The sequence below is a fragment of the Schistocerca nitens genome, chromosome 6 (genome assembly GCF_023898315.1).
Source record: "Schistocerca nitens isolate TAMUIC-IGC-003100 chromosome 6, iqSchNite1.1, whole genome shotgun sequence".
Lineage (NCBI taxonomy): Eukaryota > Metazoa > Arthropoda > Insecta > Orthoptera > Acrididae > Schistocerca > Schistocerca nitens.
Window position 1 is genome coordinate 339912544 of NC_064619.1, and position 20903 is coordinate 339933446.

At 43.6% G+C, this 20903-nt stretch overlaps 1 protein-coding gene across 1 annotated transcript in view; it reads left to right on the forward strand.

The window, feature by feature from the left end:
• LOC126263355 (uncharacterized) overlaps positions 1–10306 on the forward strand; it is a 56666-nt gene extending 46360 nt beyond the window's left edge. Inside the window, exon 3 of the mRNA XM_049960445.1 lies at positions 10130–10306. Coding sequence (XP_049816402.1) covers positions 10130–10306 — 177 coding nt within the window. The remainder of the gene's footprint in view (positions 1–10129) is intronic.
• Positions 10307–20903: the final 10597 nt, after the last annotated feature.

The following is a 20903-nucleotide window of genomic DNA, read 5'->3' on the forward strand; positions in this document are numbered from 1 at the left end:
GTGACATGTTTTAGGAAAAACTTGTCTCTCGAGAGATTGATATCTTGGGGCTGGTAATTTGTCGCTGCGTGGCAGTTTACAGCTGTTGAGAAGAAATCGTTTAATTCTTCTGCAGACGCTTGATAAACAGCGTCAGATCTTCGCTTCCCTATACCGAAACTGCGCAGCTTTTTCCACAGTGCAGCAGGTTTTGATATGCCGCATACGACAGAGCGGGCATGTCTGATTTTGGCATTCCTCACGCTCTGCTTGGTTCTATTTCGGAGATTCCTATAAGCTTTGCGTTATCTAATTAGTGAGAGTAAGGGGTACCTGGATTTTGAGTTTTCGTGTAACATAAAAGTGCAAATGATAACGAGGGGAAAAGCCAAGACAATGGCAGAATATAATCAGATTGTTACTCGGGAGAACGTGGGTGATAGTAGGGAAAGCTCTACCGATGAGACTGACGAACGCGAGCTGCAACGTCGTGAAACTGTGTCTCACGACTGGTTTAGTCCACTGAATAGCAATGACGTTGATTCAGGCAATGATACTGAGGGCTCGGGGGACGCAGGGAGTACAGTATTAATCCACAAGTATGAAAGATCCAGCCTAAGAAGCCAGAGGGTGTTGGAACAAAACGGTGTGCGACCATTATCAAACGATTCATTCACAAGTGATCCGACGGGGGCGCGGCGACGGTACTTGTCTAGATATCGAATGGTTCCTCAGAACAGAGGAGAAGAGTCTTATTTTCAACCACAAAAGAACGAGGATCAAAATGCGGCTACTCTCAAAAATATCACGGACCTGTTGCAACAGATGCAAACGGTGAACTTAGAGCAGAGCGCCAATCTTAATGCCGAAATTAAAAAGGCGAATTCGGAGCTGAAAGAGCAGAGCGCCAACCTTAATGCCGAAATTAAAAAGGCGAATTCGGAGTTGAAAGAATAAGTAAAAGAGGAGGTAAAGAATCTCGGCGTTAAGATAGAGAAAGAGATTGCCATCATCAAACGAATGGCAATTGAAGCCAAATTAATTGCGAAAGGTGCAAGGAAAATAGCGACAGAACTCGGGACTCCACGCAAAGCACGGCAAAAGTAGGAAAGGTCATGTTATCAAGGCTACAAAGCCGGATAAAACGTGTCGAAGAAAAGCAACAAGAGCAACCGGACATAGCGCCTTACGAGATATTGAAAGAGGAGGTGGCGTAATTAAAAAGAAATTTAGAGGACGAGGTAAAAGTCTCATTACAGAGACATCAGGAAAGGAGAAGGGTGTAATTACTGTGTCGACTGAACCGTCACTTGCCGGAACACAGATAACCGCTTCACGGTGTGACAAAGTTGACACTATAAGCAACGGGAGCCACGCCTTCATTCACAGCTCTGAGGCAACGACCCAGGTAAACAGGGACAGCGCGCAGCAGTCCAGTGAGCACAATTGCTGTCGGCTGATTAGATGTACCGAACAACTGTCGAACATACAGAGGGGGAGAGATGACGATAGCGTGTCGGAACGAATTAATCCACGTCCCGAAGTTCTTACGAATCGTAAGAACGGGCGAAATGATAACTGGAATGATGACCGGTTTGACTACAAGCATTTTTTATCAGTCCGAAAGTTCCATCACTACAAGGACGAAAGTAATAGCTTGTATCCAAAAACTTTTATGGGACAATTCGAGTTACCCTTGCCCCCACACTGGCCATTGATGTACTAGCTGGATTTTGTGTGCTCCCATATGGAGGGCGCGACCGCTGAGTACATGAGAAGAATTCAAAAATGCCTTCTTGGGCAAGTATTGGTTTAAAGAAACCCAAGAAAGGATCAAACAAGAAATTATGATGTCCAGAGATATGGAAGGGGCAAGGTACCGGAGTACGATCAAATTTTTTGAAAATATGACAAAAAGGAACCAGTACCTAGACAACCCATGTAGCGGTGCGGAAATCATCAGATTATGCTACATGAAACTTCTTCCCATCTCGTATCAACAATCACTTGCTGGTCGTTGTGGTAGTGATACTGACGGTTCTAGGCGCGCAGTCCGGAACCGTGCGACTGCTACGGTCGCAGGTTCGAATCCTGCCTCGGGCATGGCTGTGTGTGATGTCCTTAGGTTAGTTAGGTTTAAGTAGTTCTAAGTTCTAGGGGACTGATGACCACAGCAGTTGAGTCCCATAGTGCTCAGAGCCATTTGAACCATTTGGTAGTGATACTGAGGTATTTAAGGGCATTTTGCGCGAACTGGAATTCGCATTTCAAGAGGAACAGGCGCGGGAGAAACGTCAACAGCGTGAACAAAATAACAACCGTCGCAATAATGGACCCAAGTGGGATAGTAGGCCAGTACCGAAATACAACGTCCACAATCAAGATAAGAGTAATGGCAACCCGAAAAGAAGGTACACGGAAGAAGAGCGACACTCTCCGGTGCAACATAATAAATCACAAAGGACTTGGGGCGGTAATCAGCAATCGGGAAGGAACAGGAATAATGGTTACCAAAATAACAACCAGGAAGAGGTCGAAGTTCGCCCTCCGAAACCTGGTCCATCCCACCTTAACGGGCAGGATTACGAATGACTAGACTAGAGCGCGGACGTAGTAAATATTGGCTTAGAATAAGGATTTTTGCTAAAGTGTCTTGTTTGTTTGTGTATGTACTGATCTTCGTGGTAGAATGTCTCGTGTATATATGCCTATATTTTGTGTTTTTATTATTAATAATGATATCTCGCCTGTCAATGTTGAGAAAGTGAAGTGCACTAATTATTTTGTAAAAACACACGATTAAAGAATGGAAAACAAGTATTTCTGGGTGTACCCGTAGAAAAAGATAGATTAGGAACTCTGTAAATTACAGGAAGGTTCACTGTAATTGTATCTCCGTCATTGGAGAACATATTTAAGGTGGCCAGTCCCGTAGGTCGTTACGAGGACGCACAGATGCATCTCGTATGTCCCTGAATACGTAGGAAGTGGACAGCTATAAGCAGTTGCGTGAATTAGCACACCCAGTGCATGTTAAAATGAACCGGATGTAATTAATACGCCAGAAATACTTGTTGATACCAAGATAGTGTAACAACTGCGAGTGTGAGCAATGAGCTATATTTGTGTTGTGCCATTGTGACATTGCTAATCCGAAACATGTTCACAGGCCTTATAAAACCATTCGTGACAAAAGGAGAAAACGGGAAGAAAACAGAGGAGAGAAGAGGTGGCGCAATAGAACACGATAAAGGACGCTATCCAAACTTCCAACAAAAATCTTGGTAAGACAGACACATGTCTAAGTTTGTGGTGTTTTATACATGTTCGCAGGCACAATAAGAGGGACGTCTGCCGCATAGGGAATTCAGAAGAAAAAACACGATTAGAGATAAAAAGTAGTAAATAGTAGATATATAGTCGGGTTGGCCAACATCGTGTTAGTCGTAGGAATTGATAGTTAGAAATGGTGATGTGATCCTGTCCAGATACTCTTCATTCCCTATCCCTTGATTGTGTGTGTGTGAATGACTGTGAAGCAAGTTGTCTTGTACATTTTTTTATGTTTATGTAAAAAAAAGTTCTGTTACATTTCAATTTTAATTGATCCTGAAGTTGATTTACAAACAAGTAAAATTATTCCTTTTGTAATGAAACAAGTTCATTGTCTTCAAAAAAAATGTATGGTACTGATGGTTAAACATGAGCACTTACCATGTACTAAAATTAGTTGTCTTAGTGTGTTAAAGGTGGCGTAACTGAGCAAGAGGAAGTTGAAGCTACGACACCTGGCACACCACACACGAGCTGACAAGGGACGAGAACGACAGCAGTGAGGGGAGCACACAGATGACGATGGTGATGGCATGCAGACCACGCCCTGAATCGAAATCGACGGGGACAGTGGTCAACTCAGCAGCCAAGGAGAGGTGACATCCAGCACCTCTGTGTACGACAAAGAGGTCGGTCGTGGTCTCTGTACACGGTACGGATCGGGAGCAGCAATGAAGAGATCCAAGAAAGTTTCTATATTTGTTGATCGCCATGTCATGTGGAGCGACAGCCCAGCTGACCTTTTGTGCCTAATGACACCAACTTTGAAGGCCTGAGCAAAAAATAGGCTCTTCTCTGATCACGGTCCCTCCCTTGCCCTAAAACGTCTATAGAAGGAGCAATGACCTGTGGCTGAGCCACGAGAGGTGACCGATCATAGATGCACCGCTGGGGTCCTGTGCCTGTCGGACAAGATGTCAACAACGAGCTCTTAGGTGAGAGTCATCCTGCCTCAAGAAGATGCGGGTGCCTGTGGCGCCATCTCGGTAATCGACGTTGCTCTCTTCTCAGCCGTTAGCCATCCCTCAACTTGCTAGTCAGTACTAATGTAACTTCCGTTCCTGCAAGAAACTTGTGCCGTGTGTGTGACTGTGTCAGTGTGGATTCAAATGAATAACATGCACCTCAACGAACGTAAAGTACTCATTTGTTCTGTTTATGAATTATGTTATAAGAAGGTTATGATTTTTATAAATGTGCCATTTGTTAAAACGTCATATATTTGTCATGCCACGTCTCTTTGTGCTAGAATAAGATTTCATACTTATACCTTGTTACAAATACACAACAGTGGTTACTCAATACGCAATGATTCTTGTTATTTTGTTTGTGTTTTATAGATATGTATATATAAAAAGGAGATACTGACAGGTTTCAGATATATTATATAATGGTAAGACAGAGATTTAGGAACCAGGTTTTAAATTGAAAGATTTCCAGGGGCAGATGTCGACTCTGACCACAATCTATTGGTTATGACCTGTAGATTAAAACTGAAGAAACTGCAAAAAGGTGGGAATTTAAGGAGATGGGACCTGGATAAACTGAAAGAACCAGAGGTTGTACAGAGTTTCAGGGAGAGCATAAGGGAACAATTGACATGAATGGGGGCAAGAAATACAGTAGAAGAAGAATGGGTAGATCTGAGGGATGAAGTAGTGAAGGCAGCAGACGATCAAGTAGGTAAAAAGACGAGGGCTAGTAGAAATCCTTGGGTGACAGAAGAAATACTGAATTTAATTGATGAAAGGAGAAAATATAAAAATGCAGTAAATGAAGCAGGCAAAAAGGAATACAAACGTCTCAAAAATGAGATCGACAGGAAGTGCAAAATGGCTAAGCAGGCATGGCTAGAGGGCAAATGTAAGGATGTAGAGGCTTATCTCACTAAGGGTAAGATAGATACAGCCTACAGGAAAATTAAAGAGACCTTTGGAGGAAAGAGAGCCACTTGTATGAATATCAAAAGCTCAGATGGAAACCCAGTTCCAAACAAAGAAGGGAAGACAGAAAGGTGGAAGGAGTATATAGAGGGTCTATACAAGGGCGATGTACTTAAGGACAATATTATGGAGGATGTAGATGAAGATGAAATGGGAGATATAATACTGCGTGAAGAGTTTGACAGAGCACTGAAAGACCTGAGTCGAAACAAGGCCCCGGGAGTAGACAACATTCCATTAGAACTACTGACAGCCTTGGGAGAGACAGTCCTGACGAAACTCTACCATCTGGTGAGCAAGATGTATGAGACAGGCGAAATACCCTCAGACTTCAAGAAGAATATAATAATTCCAATCCCAAAGAAAGCAGGTGTTGACAAATGTGAAAATTACCGAACTATCAGTTTAATAAGTCACGGCTGCAAACTACTAACGCGGATTCTTTACAGACGAATGGAAAAACTAGTAGAAGACGACCTCGGGGAAGATCAGTTTGGATTCCGTAGAAATGTTGGAACACGTGAGGCAATACTGACCCTACGACTTATCTTAGAAGCTAGATAAAGAAAAGGCAAACCTACGTTTCTAGCATTTGTAGACTTGAAGAAAGCTTTTGACAATGTTGACTGGAATACTCTCTTTCAAATTCTGAAGGTGGCAGGGGTAAAATACAGGGAGCGAAAGGCTATTTACAATTTGTACAGAAACCAGATGGCAATTATAAGAGTCGAGGGACATAAAAGGGAAGCACTGGTAAGGAAGTGAGTGACACAGGGTCGTAGTCTCTCCCCGATGTTATTCAATCTGTATATTGAGCAAGCAGTGAAGGAAACAAAAGAAAAATTCGGAGTAGGTATTAAAATCCATGGAGGAGAAATAAAAACTTTGAGGTTCGCCGATGACAGCAAAGGACTTGGAAGAGCAGTTGAATGGAATGGATAGTGTCTTTTGAAAGGAGGGTATAAGATGAACATCAACAAAAGCAAAACGAGGATAATGGAACGTAGTCGAATGAAGTCGGGTGATGTTGAGGGAATTAGATTAGGAAATGAGACACTTAAAGTAGTAAAGGAGTTTTGTTATTTGGGGAGCAAAATAAACTGATGATGGTCGAAGTAGAGAGGATATAAAATGTAGACTTGCAATGGCAAGGAAAGCGTTTCTGAAGAAGAGAAATTTGTTAACATCGAGTATAGATTTAAGTGTCAGGAAGTCGTTTCTGAAAGTATTTGTATGGAGTGTAGCCATGTATGGAAGTGAAACATGGACGATAAATAGTTTGGACAAGAAGAGAATAGAAGCTTTTGAAATGTGGTGCTACAGAAGAATGCTGAAGATTTGATGGGTAGATCTCATAACTAATGAGGAAGTATTGAATAGGATTGGGGAGAAGAGAAGTTTGTGGCACAACCTGACTAGAAGAAGGGATCGGTTGGTAGGGCACGTGTTGAGGCATCAAGGGATCACCAATTTAGTATTGGAGGGCGGTGTGGAGGGTAAAAATCGTAGAGGGAGACCAAGAGATGAATACACTAAGCAAATTCAGAAGGATGTAGGTTGCAGTAGGTACTGGGAGATGAAAAGCTTGCACAGGATAGAGTAGCATGGAGAGCTGCATCAAACCAGTCTCAGGACTGAAGACCACAACAACAACAAAAAGGGTACATGTGTGTATACAATCCCAGACACTGGACTGGGCCAGACCTTGTTGAATTGTGTAAAGGTGACACTTACACCATGCACAATATAAACGTCCAGAGACAGTGAGGCACAAAAAAAACCTTTATTTATAAAATGTCAAATGGGCGTTCACACATAATTGAATGAGAGCAACCACTATCAACTTCACAAAATGTTACACGAATATTGTTCATATATGTTTTTAGTAATTTAAGTTGAGTGGGGATGGATAACTGAGAGTGAATGGACCTTAAGTTATAATTGCAGGTCTTGCCATTCAAATGACAAGCAGAGAGGTGCTTAAACATACGTATTTGCCCTTTGCGACGTGTGTCCTTGTAATATAATTGTAGTTTTCTTTTGAGTACTCTGGCCAATAATTGTCTCAGGAATCGGCAGAGATTAAAGTAAAATTAGAATAAATAATGACCACGTCTTTAACATTAAATCCAGTCATTGAAGGCAGGTACCCTAGGAATGAGTGGGAGTTTGCATCAGAGAGGAGGCAGTGGTAATCAATTGCCCGTAACTAATCACGCGAATGGAATAAAATACCAGTTATGGAGATACTAATTTTGTACCACAGTTGGTAACACCATAGGAGTCATCACCTGTACTACAAAATTGATTTGAAGAGAGGGGCTATGTAAGATGGCAAGAACTATGCCCCTTACATGAAGCCATTAAAGATCACCTAACTCACGTTGAGCGAACAGTAGGGCTGAACAAAAATGACTGACAAGGCACAATGCATCTTGTAAAGGGTATAGTATGGACGTATTGGAATAATTAATGCCGGGTGATGGTTTTAAAGTAATTCACAAGACATGAAAACTTTGTGGAAACAGGTCGATTTACTGGAGGCTAGTTTATCCCAGGGAAGTATTCGAGTGACCGTGGCCGGCGGGGGAGCGGGGAAGGGAAGCGACAATAGGCACCTTAGGGCGGCTCAAGCTCTGAGAATGCGGTAACAGGGGGCGGCCTCCAGCTGCCTTAAGATGAGTGACAGTGAGTGCGTGGTTGACCCCATGCTGGTGTACCGGGAAGCAGACGGAGAACTTGTACGCCTGTTGATAAATGTCCGTCGTCCCGTTTTCAGTGAAACATGAGAGAAAGCCGCGCAAAGCTACGGTGGAGCGGTCAACAGCGGTCAAATATGCGTGTTCATGACTACAGCAACTTCACGATGAATTCGGTGATATTGCGCCCGCTCGGGCCACTGATTAATTTGTTGGGTCACTTTGGCAAAGTTTCCACGAGTGTTTCATGGGCCGTGTATTGTAGAATTCTTCTCGCTCTTCGCATTACGCCTGGGTCAGTCGATAGGAATTACTTTTGATTTATCGCGCTTTACTCCACGCAAACGCAATTTATTACCACTGCCAGTTAGGAGAGTCATGTAATGTGATGATTGAAGGTCGTGAGTTAAAATAAATCTGTGCTAATCGACTGCATCTGTTTTCAATCAAGTAGTTGAAATCCCAAGTCACTTTCTTAATTAATTTTATGTTCAACATTTGCATCTGGTGTTCAATAGCTGAATATAACATCAATGTACCCCCTTTTTAATTAAAAGGGCTCAATTCTCGGTTCTAGGCGCTGCAGTCCGGAAGCGTGGGACTGCTACGGTCGCAGGTTCGAATCCTGCCTCGGGCATGGATGTGTGTGATGTCCTTAGGTTAGTTAGGTTTAGGTAGTTCTAAGTTCTAGGGGACTCATGACCTAAGATGTTAAGTCCCATAGTGCTCAGAGCCATTTGGACCATTTGGATCAATTCTGAATCAATTAATGTCATCACTGCCACCGCAGTTCAATCAGGAGTCACATGGCCTTATTACTTTCTTTGCGTTATCCGACATTGCGGCAGTTTTGCACTCTCAGTTGACCTGTTAGTCAATTACCTGGGGTGAACACACACCAAAACCAGATATGTGACGGGTGGGGTGTTACAATTGTCCTTTTTAATCACTGCTTACACAGATAATAAATCGTGCACATTGTCTTTCTCCTTTTCAGTCGATGTACTTCACATGAAAAAATGTCAATTTTTTCACATATTACAGAAAAATATTAAGTCTTTTCTTCTTCAAGTATATTCACAGGGAAAAATATGCCAGTAGACGGCACATGTAATTGTGAAAGGGGTGGCGACAGAAAGGGTTTGAGGAGCTGCTCAAGGGTGTCTGCTTAGGTAAAGAGGAAGTGGGAGTGGTTTTGAGAATATGTGGCAGTGGCATTCAAACGAAATATGGAATGGACTGCCAGGATGACCCGATAGAGGATATGTGAACGCTCCAATGGGTGGATGTTGTGATCAAGCGGGTCTTCAGCAGTAGGAGTAGGACGCAGGTAGTTGATTAGGTGGAGTTCTGTGTCAATAGGGCGGATTGGTATGGTCATTTCAGGTTTGGTAACAGGAGGTTTGACTGTACACCTATAGGAGTAAGTGGGATGGGACTAGTTGAAAGTGTTGCAGGTGGATAGATACTGGACGTTGGGATAGTGTTGGTACAGTGGGGGGCAGGTAGGAGGATTTTTGCAGTCAGAAGTTAAATGATCATTGTAGACGAGGCATTTGTGACAATGTTAGGCATGGGTTTGGGGTCGGGAAGCCTCAACTTTGTGTTTGCAGTGACAGATGAAGGCTCCATTCTGAAGGAGGAATCTTTGAATGCAAATGAGGAATATAGGACCAGAATGGTGATGAATTCGAAGTATTTTTCGGATTTCGGAGCTAGAATTGGAATTTAGTTGCCACTCAACTCCACCACTATGACCTCAGAGTCCAGCACCTTGATCACAGCAGTAAGAGTTGGCAGGTGGTGAAGGGGCTGGCGTTGTCCGGGTTGTGATGGGCTTAGTAGGAGCAGGGAGGCATGTGGACCAGAGGTGGTGGGAGATACTCGTCGCAGTCGGTAGGTTAGGAAATCAGCGTAAGAGAATTTGATGATTATGGAGTCTTTTCGGGGTACGAGTTGTGATACGTTGAGGTCTGGAAGGTACTTTCTTATTTCGGAGGAAAGTGTTTTAGGATTGTGGAATCTGAAACAGGGGTGTGAGAGAATGAAGGAATGTGTTGCAGTTATTTGTGGGGTGAGATGGGGGTGGATTACATAGGTTCTGATATTCAGAGCTGATGGTGGAGCAGTTGGATAACAGAGGTAGGTGCTGCATCTCTACTATGTGTGTTGCAGCAATCATTTGAGGACAAGGTGTCAAAGGATGTTGACAGTGGAGTGGGGCGAGATTTTGCTCAACTTCTCATAGTTTTCTTACCTGGAGCTGATAGAGCTGAAGCTGATGCAGATGTTTCTGATGCGTCCATAGCTGCAGAACTGTTGTTGATGCTGGTCTGGTTGTTGCTGGCGTAAGTGTGGCTGATGCCTCTCATTCTGGACCCAGATGTAGCGGCAGTGGCAATAGTGGTGACACTGGAGCAGCAGGAAGGGCTGATTGCACAGCTGACTGGTGCAGTTCTGATATTGGTAAAGAGTATGGTGATGGTGACAGAGCTGCAGTACATTTGTAACATCTGCAAAATAAGGAGTTGATTAAGTCTGAGGATGCAGTGTGTAAGAGTGGGAATGCAGATGGGCTCATCTGAATAGTGGGGAAGGAGGGAAAGAGGGAAAGGAGGGAATAGCAAGTGGGGACAGTGGGTAGGAAGTAAAGGAGTAGGAGGTGGGAGCGGAGAACAGGTGTGAGTAAATGATTATTGATGTCGTAGTTGTAAGTTGATACATCATTGAATGAGAGTGGAAACGGTGATGACTGGCTGACAGAGATGAATACTGACAGCAAAGTTTGGGCTGGTGATGGCTGGCGACGGCCAGTAGCGAGGGTGAAGACTGTTGGCAAATGACTGGCAGCAATGGCGATGAAGGGCAATGAGGACTGGCAGCAATGGCGACGTCTGGCAGTGGAGGCGATGACGATGATGGGCAGCACGGCCTCCTTGTAATAGTGAAGACGTGGACGGCGTCAGCTGGAAGCGTTTCTCTATGGAATTTCAAACCTGAGAGCAGCCCAGGCGGTTGTTGCTCCCGAGAGGAAGAGGGTTTTCAACACTTGACTGACGCTCACGACCTTTACACCGCGTATTTAAAGCCGCCCTGATATGCATCCTCACAGTGGCTTTACTAATGCCACTCTGACGCCACTGGCGCGAAAAGACGTCATCTTTCAGATGTAGAAATACGCCTACCAACTTCCGTTTATTTCGCCCAACACTTACTTGCTGTTGGGATTTTTTTTCCGTCAGTGTGCGTAAAGGCATATATCGTTTTCATATGCGTGTGTAGCAGAAATGCAATTGTCTAATACATTAGATATGTCCATTAGTAATACATTCGTATTGCTAGCTGACGCAATCTGTGCTACTGGAAGGTAATTGTGCTTCACACGTACATGAAAACGATATGTCCTCTGGCATATGGTCTGGCTATTTAATCAGACACGATGTGAAGCTTGAGGCTTATAATAAGTGCCTGAACATTACTGCCTATCGAAATTAGGTAATAGCACAACTATAAATAGATTACAACCTGCTTGGAACCATGTTTTCGTTCTTGAATTGTGGAATGGTTCCTTTGAAACAGATATGACCAGTTTTCTTGCCAGTGCTTCACATGTCTGAGTTCGTGCTTCTCCGCTTCTAATGTCCTCGTCATCGACTGGACGCTGCACTCTAATCGTCCTTATTCATTTCTGACAGCGTCGTTCTAAGAGGTCATACGCTGCAGCAACGTCCTTACTTCCAAACTGCAGGGTCTTGGGTGCTATATTCATTCTTTCTAGTGGTCTACACTGATTCTTAAAAGGATAAGATTACGTTCTTAAGATCTATTGCTACACTTCTTGCACAATATTTCTTAATTTTATGAAGTAAGTTTGTCAGAAAAGAACGTTAATGAATCTCCTTTTAAGTGTGTAGTGATTTCTTATCCGTCAGCCCAACACGTTGGATTAATGTGTTTGGCGTAGGTTGCGAAATAATTTGAAGCTATTCTCTAGTGTTTCGAATTATTATACTGTGTCTTGAATAGCTTCTTAGTTTCTACACCACCATAAAGGATTAAAAGTGTGACATGATTTTTTTTTTTTTTCAAACCGTTGTATGGACCACTCTTTAGGGGTGGTTCATAATAGCATTCGCGATTAAACTCGCTCGTAGCTAGTCTCTGTCGTTCTATAGATAGCAACAATATTTTCGTATGGCTCAATATCTGGCTGCTAACCTATCAACTGGATGTCATGTCGGCCACTTCCATATACAGGTTGGTCCATTCATAGTGACCGGGCCAAATATCTCACGAAATAAGCGTCAAACGAAAAAACTACAAAGAACTAAACTCGTCTAGCTTGAAGGGGAAAACCAGAGGGCGCTATGGTTGGCCCGCTAGATGGCGCTGCCGTAGGTCAAACGGATATCAACTGCGTTTTTTCAAATAGGAACACCCATTTTTTATTAAATACTCGTGTAGTACGTAAAGAAATATGAATGCTTTAGTTGGACCACTTTTTTCGTTTTGTGGTAGGTGGCACTGTAATAGTCACAAACGTATAAGTACGTGGTACCACGTAACATTCCGCCAGTACGGACGGTATTTGCTTCGTGATACATTACCCGTGTTAAAATGGACCGTTTACCAATTGCGGAAAAGGTCGATATCGTGTTGATGTATGGCTATTGTGACAAAAATGCCCAACGGGCTTGTGCTATGTATGCTGCTCGGTATTCAGAGCGACATCATCCAAGTGTCCGGACCGTTCGCCGGATAGTTACTTTATTTAAGGAAACAGGAAACGTTAAGCCACATGTGAAACGTCAACCACGACCTGCAACAAATGATGATGCCCAAGTAAGTGTTTTAGCTGCTGTCGCGGCTAATCCGCACTTCAGTATGTAACCTCCCCCTCACTTATCGACCTTAATGACAGTGAAAAATTAAACCGCGTGTACCTAATGAAAACGTGGGAAAAGCAATCGTCACCGAAGTTAATCTGTCGGTAAGGAGGGAGTAAGGGTTAAATCTAAATGAAAGGAAAAATGCAAATGAAATTGTTTCAAAAGGTTAAAATGGATCTGAGCACTATGGGACCTAATTTCTGAGGTCGTCAGTCCCATAGAACTTAGAAATACTTAAACCTAACTAACCTAAGGACATCACACATATCCATTCCCGAGGCAGGATTCGAACCTGCGACCGTAGCGGTCGCGCGGTTTCAGACTGTAGCGCCTAGAACCGCTCGGCCACTATGGCCGGCATGAAATTGGTGGAAACTAATTTTAAAAAAGGGTAAAGTTAATAAAGAAAGTAAATGTGCGGTCGTTACGTTAACAATTAACTGGCGTTAATTAGATATTTGAGATTTGGGGAAAATTACGGTCGCCAGTCCTATGAACAACTACTATAATAACTGAAAAAGAAAGGTTAATGCTCATACAATTAGCACTAAAAGCGTGGCAACTGAAGGTTGACACGTGTTGTGTGAAAACTGAATGTTTGTCAGAAGTTATAAATTTCGCTACGCTCTGACTTAATTTAACAAAAGAATTAATAAAACTGGAAAATTGAAAGTTAATTTAGTAACTGAAATTAATAGTGAACTTCGTTTCTGAAGCACTACGAAATTAAATAAAATAAGGTTAGTCTTGGGCTTCCTCAACAATCATCTCAAAGGCAACTTGAATCTACGCAATTTATAAGTAAGAGATTTAACTTTGAACTTGAATTAAATGATTTTGAACAATTAACAATAGCAAAATTTAGTACGTACCAAGCTGAGCTGCAGTCACAAGTAAGCTAAAGTATGGTAACAAAACTCGCACTCTTAATTTGTGCTTGTGTAATCTAAGTATAAATCTGTTTGGTTATGGTTGCCAGCTATGAATACTTTAACTAAACTTTGAAATTAAAGCAGTGAAATGGAATTATATTAATTTAATGCTGGCGTTTGAATTTCAACGACACTCGGGTTCATTTCGGAAAAGGAAGGGACCCTGCTTGGTAATGCAATTGGGACGATGAGCAACAAAGGTCCATGCTAAGTTGCTGTATTTTAGTGATGCAAATGGAACAGTTTGAAAACCTGAGCTCTGCCATACAGTTCTAAAACTTCACGTGATTTCAGTCTTCCTTGTTGGTTGATTGAAGGTTTGCAGTCGTCGATCGAGGAGGTGGCGACAATCACTTATTGTCGGCCGTCGCTGTTGCAGAAGCCGGATGTTGGCGCGCCTTCTTCTCGACACGGTCACCTGGCGAAACGGGCTCTTGATGTGTGCCAGTTAATGTTTCTCGTCCGCGACACCGTGCCAGAAACTATCATAGCAAGTCGAGCGCAATTACATGCTGCCAAACCCCGAAAGCGTGGCAACTCGCGGGAGCGTCACTCAACACACGTGCTCCACCGCCCTACTCCAGCCTGCTCTGCCCGCGTTCCATGCTGCAGAGTTAACACTATCCAAGATCCTAACACTTTGGTTCTCCACACGACCTATTGATGTAATCGTTCGATAGCATAGTTTTCCCTAGGCAAGACCCAGCGTAAAAATACAAATAATATCTACAAAACAAACCAATTATACATTGACATAAATGCATATATATATATATATATATATATATATATATATATATATATATATATACAAATTGTAAAACAGTTACAATATATAAAGACACAGAAATGTCATATCTTCAGGTAACAAAATAAGGGAAAAATTTATAGTACAATAGATGGAAATAGGAGGATATGCATTTCCGGCGTTACAAGTAGCAGACAAATTGCGCGAGAATCGGGAATCTCAAAAACGTCGGTATTCAGAATGCTACATCAACATCGATCGCACCCGTACCATATTTCTGTGCACCAGGAATTGCATGGCGACGACTTTGAACGTCGTGTACAGTTCTGCCATTGGGCACAAGAGAAATTACTGGACGATGACAGATTTTTTGCTCGCGTTCTATTTAGCGACGAAGCGTCATTCACCAACAGTGGTAACGTAAACCGGCATAATATGCACTATTGGGCAACGGAAAATCCACGATGGCTGCGACAAGTGGAACAACAGCGACCTTGGCAGGTTAATGTACGGCGCGGCGTTATGGGAGGAAGGATAATTGGCCACCATTTTATCGGTGGCAATCTAAATGGTGCAATGTATGCTGATTTTCTACGTAATGTTCTACCGATGTTACTACAAGTTGTTTCACTGCATGACAGAATGGCGATGTACTTCCAACATGATGGATGTCCGGCACATAGCTCGCGAGCGGCTGAAGTAGTATTGAATAGCATATTTCATGACAGGTGGATTGGTCGTCGAATCACCGCCCGCACGTTCACCGGATCTGACGTCCACGGATTTCTTTCTGTGGGGAAAGTTGAAGGATATTTGCTATCATGAGCCACCAACGACGCCTGACAACATGTGTCAGCGCATTGTCAATGCATGTGCGAACATTACGGAAGGCAAACTACTCGCTGTTGAGAGGAATGTCGTTACACGTATTGCCAAATGCATTGAGGTTGACGGACATCATTTTGAGCATTTATTGCATTAATATGGTATTTACAAGTAATCACGCTGTAACAGCAAGCGTTCTCAGAAACGATAAGTTCACAAAGGTACATGTATCACATTGGAACAACGGAAATAAAATGTTCAAACGTACCTACGTTCTGTATTTTAATTTAAAAAACCTACCTGCTACCAACTGTTCATCTAAAATTGTGAGCCATATACAGTTCAAAACTCTTTTACCTTGTTGTTGTTGCTGTATCACTAACTTCGCGATTGCCGAATTAGGTTAACATTATCGCCTATTGCCAATTTGGTAAGAGCCTTTAATGTTACAGCACCTGTTAGGCCCGAGCGAGGTGGCGCAGTGGTTAGCACACTGGACTCGCGGGAGGACGACGGTTCAATCCGGTGTCCGGCCATACTGATTTAGATTTACCGTGATTTCCCTAAATCGCTCCAGGCAAATTCCGGGATGGTTCCTTCGAAAGGGCACGTCCGACTTCCTTCCCCGTCCTTTCCTAATCCGATGAGACCGATGACCTCGCTGACTGGTCTCCTCGCTCAAAACAACCCAACCCAACCTGTTGCCGGCTGCTGGTGGCCGAGCGGTTCTGGCGCTACAGTCTGGAACCGCGCGACCGCTACGGTCGCGGGTTCGAATCCTGCCTCGGGCATGGATGTTTGTGTTGTCCTTAGGTTAGTTAGGTTTAAGTAGTTCTAAGTTCTAGGGGACTTATGACCTCAGCAGTTGAGTCCCATAGTGCTCAGAACCATTTGAACAACCAACCTGTTAGGATTTTCACGGAGTTGCTCTCCCTGTCGGCAGAGGTAGACGGTGTTGTTTGGCTGTGGCACACAAAAGTAACAGGAGACGCTCTCGACACACCAGTGGAAGCCAGTTCGTTGTAGGTGCAAGTCCTGAGCATCGCCCGTAATTGAAATGTCGCCATTATGCACAGATGTGCATGCTGGTTACATCCACCGCCGGTGAGGAAGAACTGAAATACGAACTAACCGCTACTTTAGCCTTTAGTAACACACCATACTGTACCAGTTCTATATTAATTAAACCAGTCATCAGAAAATTATAGTGTCTTTACGAGCCGGGAGTCATGTGGTTGGGCAAGCCTAAGGAGGTCCCTAATCGCCGGGGAAAAATTCATCTGATATGATTTATCGGCAGTTAATGAACTAGACTTGTGAACTACTGGGTCGATCAGCCTGTGACTGACATCAATCAACCCCTAATCTAAGGACGAAGCTAAATCTATTGATTAAAGTACTGATTAAATTTTATTAGGGCACTTCCCCTTTGTCGCAGTGCTGGACTAGTTGCTGGTCTGTGGCTGGGTAGCACAATATATCAGTGATACAACATGACCTTAAAGTTTTTGACAGAACTTTACCTTCACTTTCAGAAAGACTACTGTGTCCTTCGCAAATAAGCTGGATTTTTCACCTTTGCAATGATACCCACATGCTCCTGATTGTAGTCCCCTAGCAAAATTTCAAGATCTACTCTTCTTGATAGGTGTAATGGTATCGCTCGAATGGAGTGAGCATCAACTTTCGTTAGAATAGTGACTGTGAGTGGAGGTGAGAAAATAAGGACCTTGTTGCTAAACTGAACCGTGTCTCTTGTTTCCGACTGGAATTACTTGTCCGCACTGTTAAGACGAGAGGTATAGAAAAGCGTGGTGAACTTCAAAATCACGAAGGAGGCGGAACGGTCGAGGACATTCCGCGCTTCCCTGATAGCGTGCCGTTCATGTGGAGCTAACACTGGAAGATAAAACGGATACACAGTTATCTATATAAAAAATTAGTAACCACATCAAAAACTTGTACATGGATCGTTAAGACAATGTGGCTGCAGTCGTTCGTCTAGCTTACAATCACTGTTCAAAGCCGGCCGCGGTGGTCTAGCGGTTCTAGGCGCTCAGTCCGGAACCGCGCGACTGCTACGGTCGCAGGTTCGAATCCTGCCTCGGGCATGGATGTGTGTGATGTCCTTAGGTTAGGTAGGTTTAAGTAGTTCTAAGTTCTAGGGGACTGATGACCACAGATGTTAAGTCCCATAGTGCTCAGAGCCATTTGAACCACTGTTCAAACTTCTGGTAACTGACACGGTTTTTCTTTCTCTAGAAAATTCTTTTCCGTTAGCACAGGGGAGCGAGAATATTCGAAATGCCTCTCTTGTGGTTATGTGAATAATGGTTCTCTTGTGTTAAGGTTTTCAGCTCTTCCAAGTAAGTTCCGTATTCGATTATGAGACCCACTGACTGTTTATGATTTGCTTTCCACAATTACGTCTGCTTGCTAAAGAGTAACGGCCGTGATCGGATACAGCAAGTGGAGTTTTCAGAGCTGTCTTACAAGCAGCTTCCACCAAATGTTTATCTTCGACATTGCACAATCCGTATGCTGTACGTCCCAGTGATTTTTGGACGGCTGCCTTAGAGTTACCTCGTGTGTTCTCCTGTACATTTCCTAGTATTTGGAGAAGATGTCGGCTCTTAGACCGGGATATTTTCCTGCTATGTTCCTACTACACCTCTGTATGGGTGAAGATGTAAGTACAAGTGGTGTTATTCCCTTTACATGCTCTGTGCTATGTGTTCATCGTTTGGGTTGCGACCGTGGCTTTGGATACGGGTTTTCTCTGGAATGTGTCAAACAAGTCACAAAGATTGTAGACTTTGGATACGGGTTTTCTCTGGAATGTGGCAAATAAGTCACAAAGATTGTAGACTATTGGTTTCGGTTCAGCATATGCGATCTTTTTCTCTATGGCTTCAGCTCGTGAATTTCAGTTCCTTAACAAAGATGAGGTACTCACTGTCCTACACAGGTTGACCGAGTAGTTTAAGTGCGTAAGAGACATGGATTTAGTGATTCATGTGCCGATGAACCACGTCTATGATAGTAATGTGCTGAAACTTCTGATGTTTGAAAGTACTCGTACGATTTTTAACGGAAGACAGATAATCTAAACTTTCAACCAAGTAATACAGTCGAGTTAAATGTTAACGTAAATGTCGCAATTTTTCCTAAGATTTTGTGTATGATGCTTCTTAGTGTTGTTTATTGCTGTGGTTCCCTTGTCTGGCCATTCACTTTGCTAATATTATGTCGGAAAATTTGTTGAAAGTTGCGCTACTGCAGTTCAAATCAGAAGAGCACGGTTGTGCAGTATTTGCACACTTAACAGCGTATCTGCTACTCCCACAAATACTTTTCCAGAGCGAGAGGAAGAAGCTTTAGGTGGCTGCCCTGCTTTCTTGTGATTACCATAATTTGGTGATTTCAAAAATAGGCCCTGTGACACTAATTGTTTTTAATTTTATACGAGGGCTCATCAGGCAGACTTCCTTCGGGAGCCCTCTTTGATCCCCTTAATCGTTGGCAGTAAATACCTTCCCACAGCGCACCCAAGACGCTACAAGCCCTTGTGCTCCATCGAGTTTGCGCGAGCTGTAATGGAAACAAAATTAGACTGGAGTCCGCATATACGAGCAAGAGTATCTGTAGAGCTGTAGATGAGACAGAAGTTGCCATTATCAGTTGTTTCGCAGCTGTCATTCACGCCAGCGGCGTGAATCTTGCTCTGAGCTTGACGTTTCTTAACTAGGTTTCAGTCACCCATCGCGATCCAGGCCTCACACAGCGTAAAAGTGGCGAATCTAACGGCGGTCGTTGAGTACAACAGTCCATAGGTGAGGTTATTGAGTTTATAAGAAACTGCAGTTAATGGAGCGCAACACAAGTGATCAGCGTTACGCCCCCTTAAAAATGTTAGAAACTCATTGAATAAAATATGAGTCACAGTCTTAAAGAGCACGCTGGTGGGTCTGGAGCGCTGTAGGTAGTGTAGAATTAATACCAGGTGGTCACGTGGCTCTCCATCGGTGACGTAAGCCATGTGACGTACGTGTACGGACAAGCAAATGATTACAATTACAGAAAAATTGGATGACTTATTCACAAGAATCAGCTTCATAAATTGAGGAAGTCAGTAACACGTTGGTCCACCTCTGGCCCTTGGCTGGTTCGGCTTGGCATTGACAGATAGAGTTGTTGGATGTCCTCCTGAGGGATACCGTGCCAATTCTGCCAATTTGGTGAGTTAGATCGTCAAAATTTCTAGATGGTTGGGGAACCCTGCCTTGAATTGTCCAAACGTTCTCAATTGGAGAGAGATCCGGCGACATTGATGGCCAAGGTGTGGATTAGTAAGCACGAAGACAAGCAACAGAAACTCTCACTGTGCGGGCTGTCATTATCTTGCTGAAATGTAAGACCAAGATGACGTGCCATGAAGGGCAACCTAGCGGAGCGTAGAGTATCGTCGACGCACGGCTGTGATGTAATGGTTCCATGGATGAGAACCAAAGGGGTAGTGCTACGGAAGGGAATGGCACGACAGACCATCACTCCCGGCTGTCGGGCCGCATGACAGGCTACATTCAGATTGGATCCCACCACTGCCTGGGGCATCTCCAGACACGTCTTCGGCCTGAGATCTCATTGCCTGGAAGTACAATTGTCTCCAGCGATGACTCTCACTTAAAACTGAGACCTGGTGACCAGCGAAAACGTGTCTGGAGACGCCACAGACATCAGTGGGATACTAACCTGACTTTCGCCCGCCATATGGCTCGACAGCCAGGGGTGATGGTCTGGTGTGCCATTTAGTTTCATAACAGCAACCATTTGGCTGTTATCCCCTGCACTCTTACAGCACAGCGATACGTTGATGATATTCTACGCTCCGTTTTATTGCCCTTGATGTAAAGCCATCCTGGGCTTACATATGAGCAATATAATGCCCGCCTGCGCATGGTGAGAGTTTCTCGTGTTCGCCTTCGTGCTTTCCAAACCATACTTTGGCCAACAAGGTCGCCTGATATCTACCCAAATGAGAACGTTTGAAGAATTATGGTCAGGGTCCTCTAACCATCTCCACGTTTTGATGATCTAACGTGCCAGTTGGACATAATTGTCACGATTTCCCTCTGGAGGACATCCAATAACTGTGTCAATAAATGCCACACTGAGTAACTGCTTGCATTAGGAAAAGAGGTGGACCAACATCTTATTGACTTCTTTTTCTGGAATTTTAATCATTTGTTTGTCTTTACATGCGCGTTAGGTGTACCGATTTCCGTCCCATTCGGATGATTCCTTCGTGGTGCGTCGTTTTCTTGTTATTATTATTTTTTTTAAGAATGTACGTGCCAATCGGTTGTATGAAATCAGAGCAATAAGACTGGTGAACGTGGAGACGTTACAGAGTGGCAGAAACCGTGCGTTTGTTGTGGAAAGCGGGGCCCATAATAGAGCGCTGCCGTTTACTTGGTCGGAGCGACACTGGGGAGAGCGGTTAGCTTCTCGCACGCAGTATGTAAGAGGCACTCAAAGTAGACGGAGGTGCATAA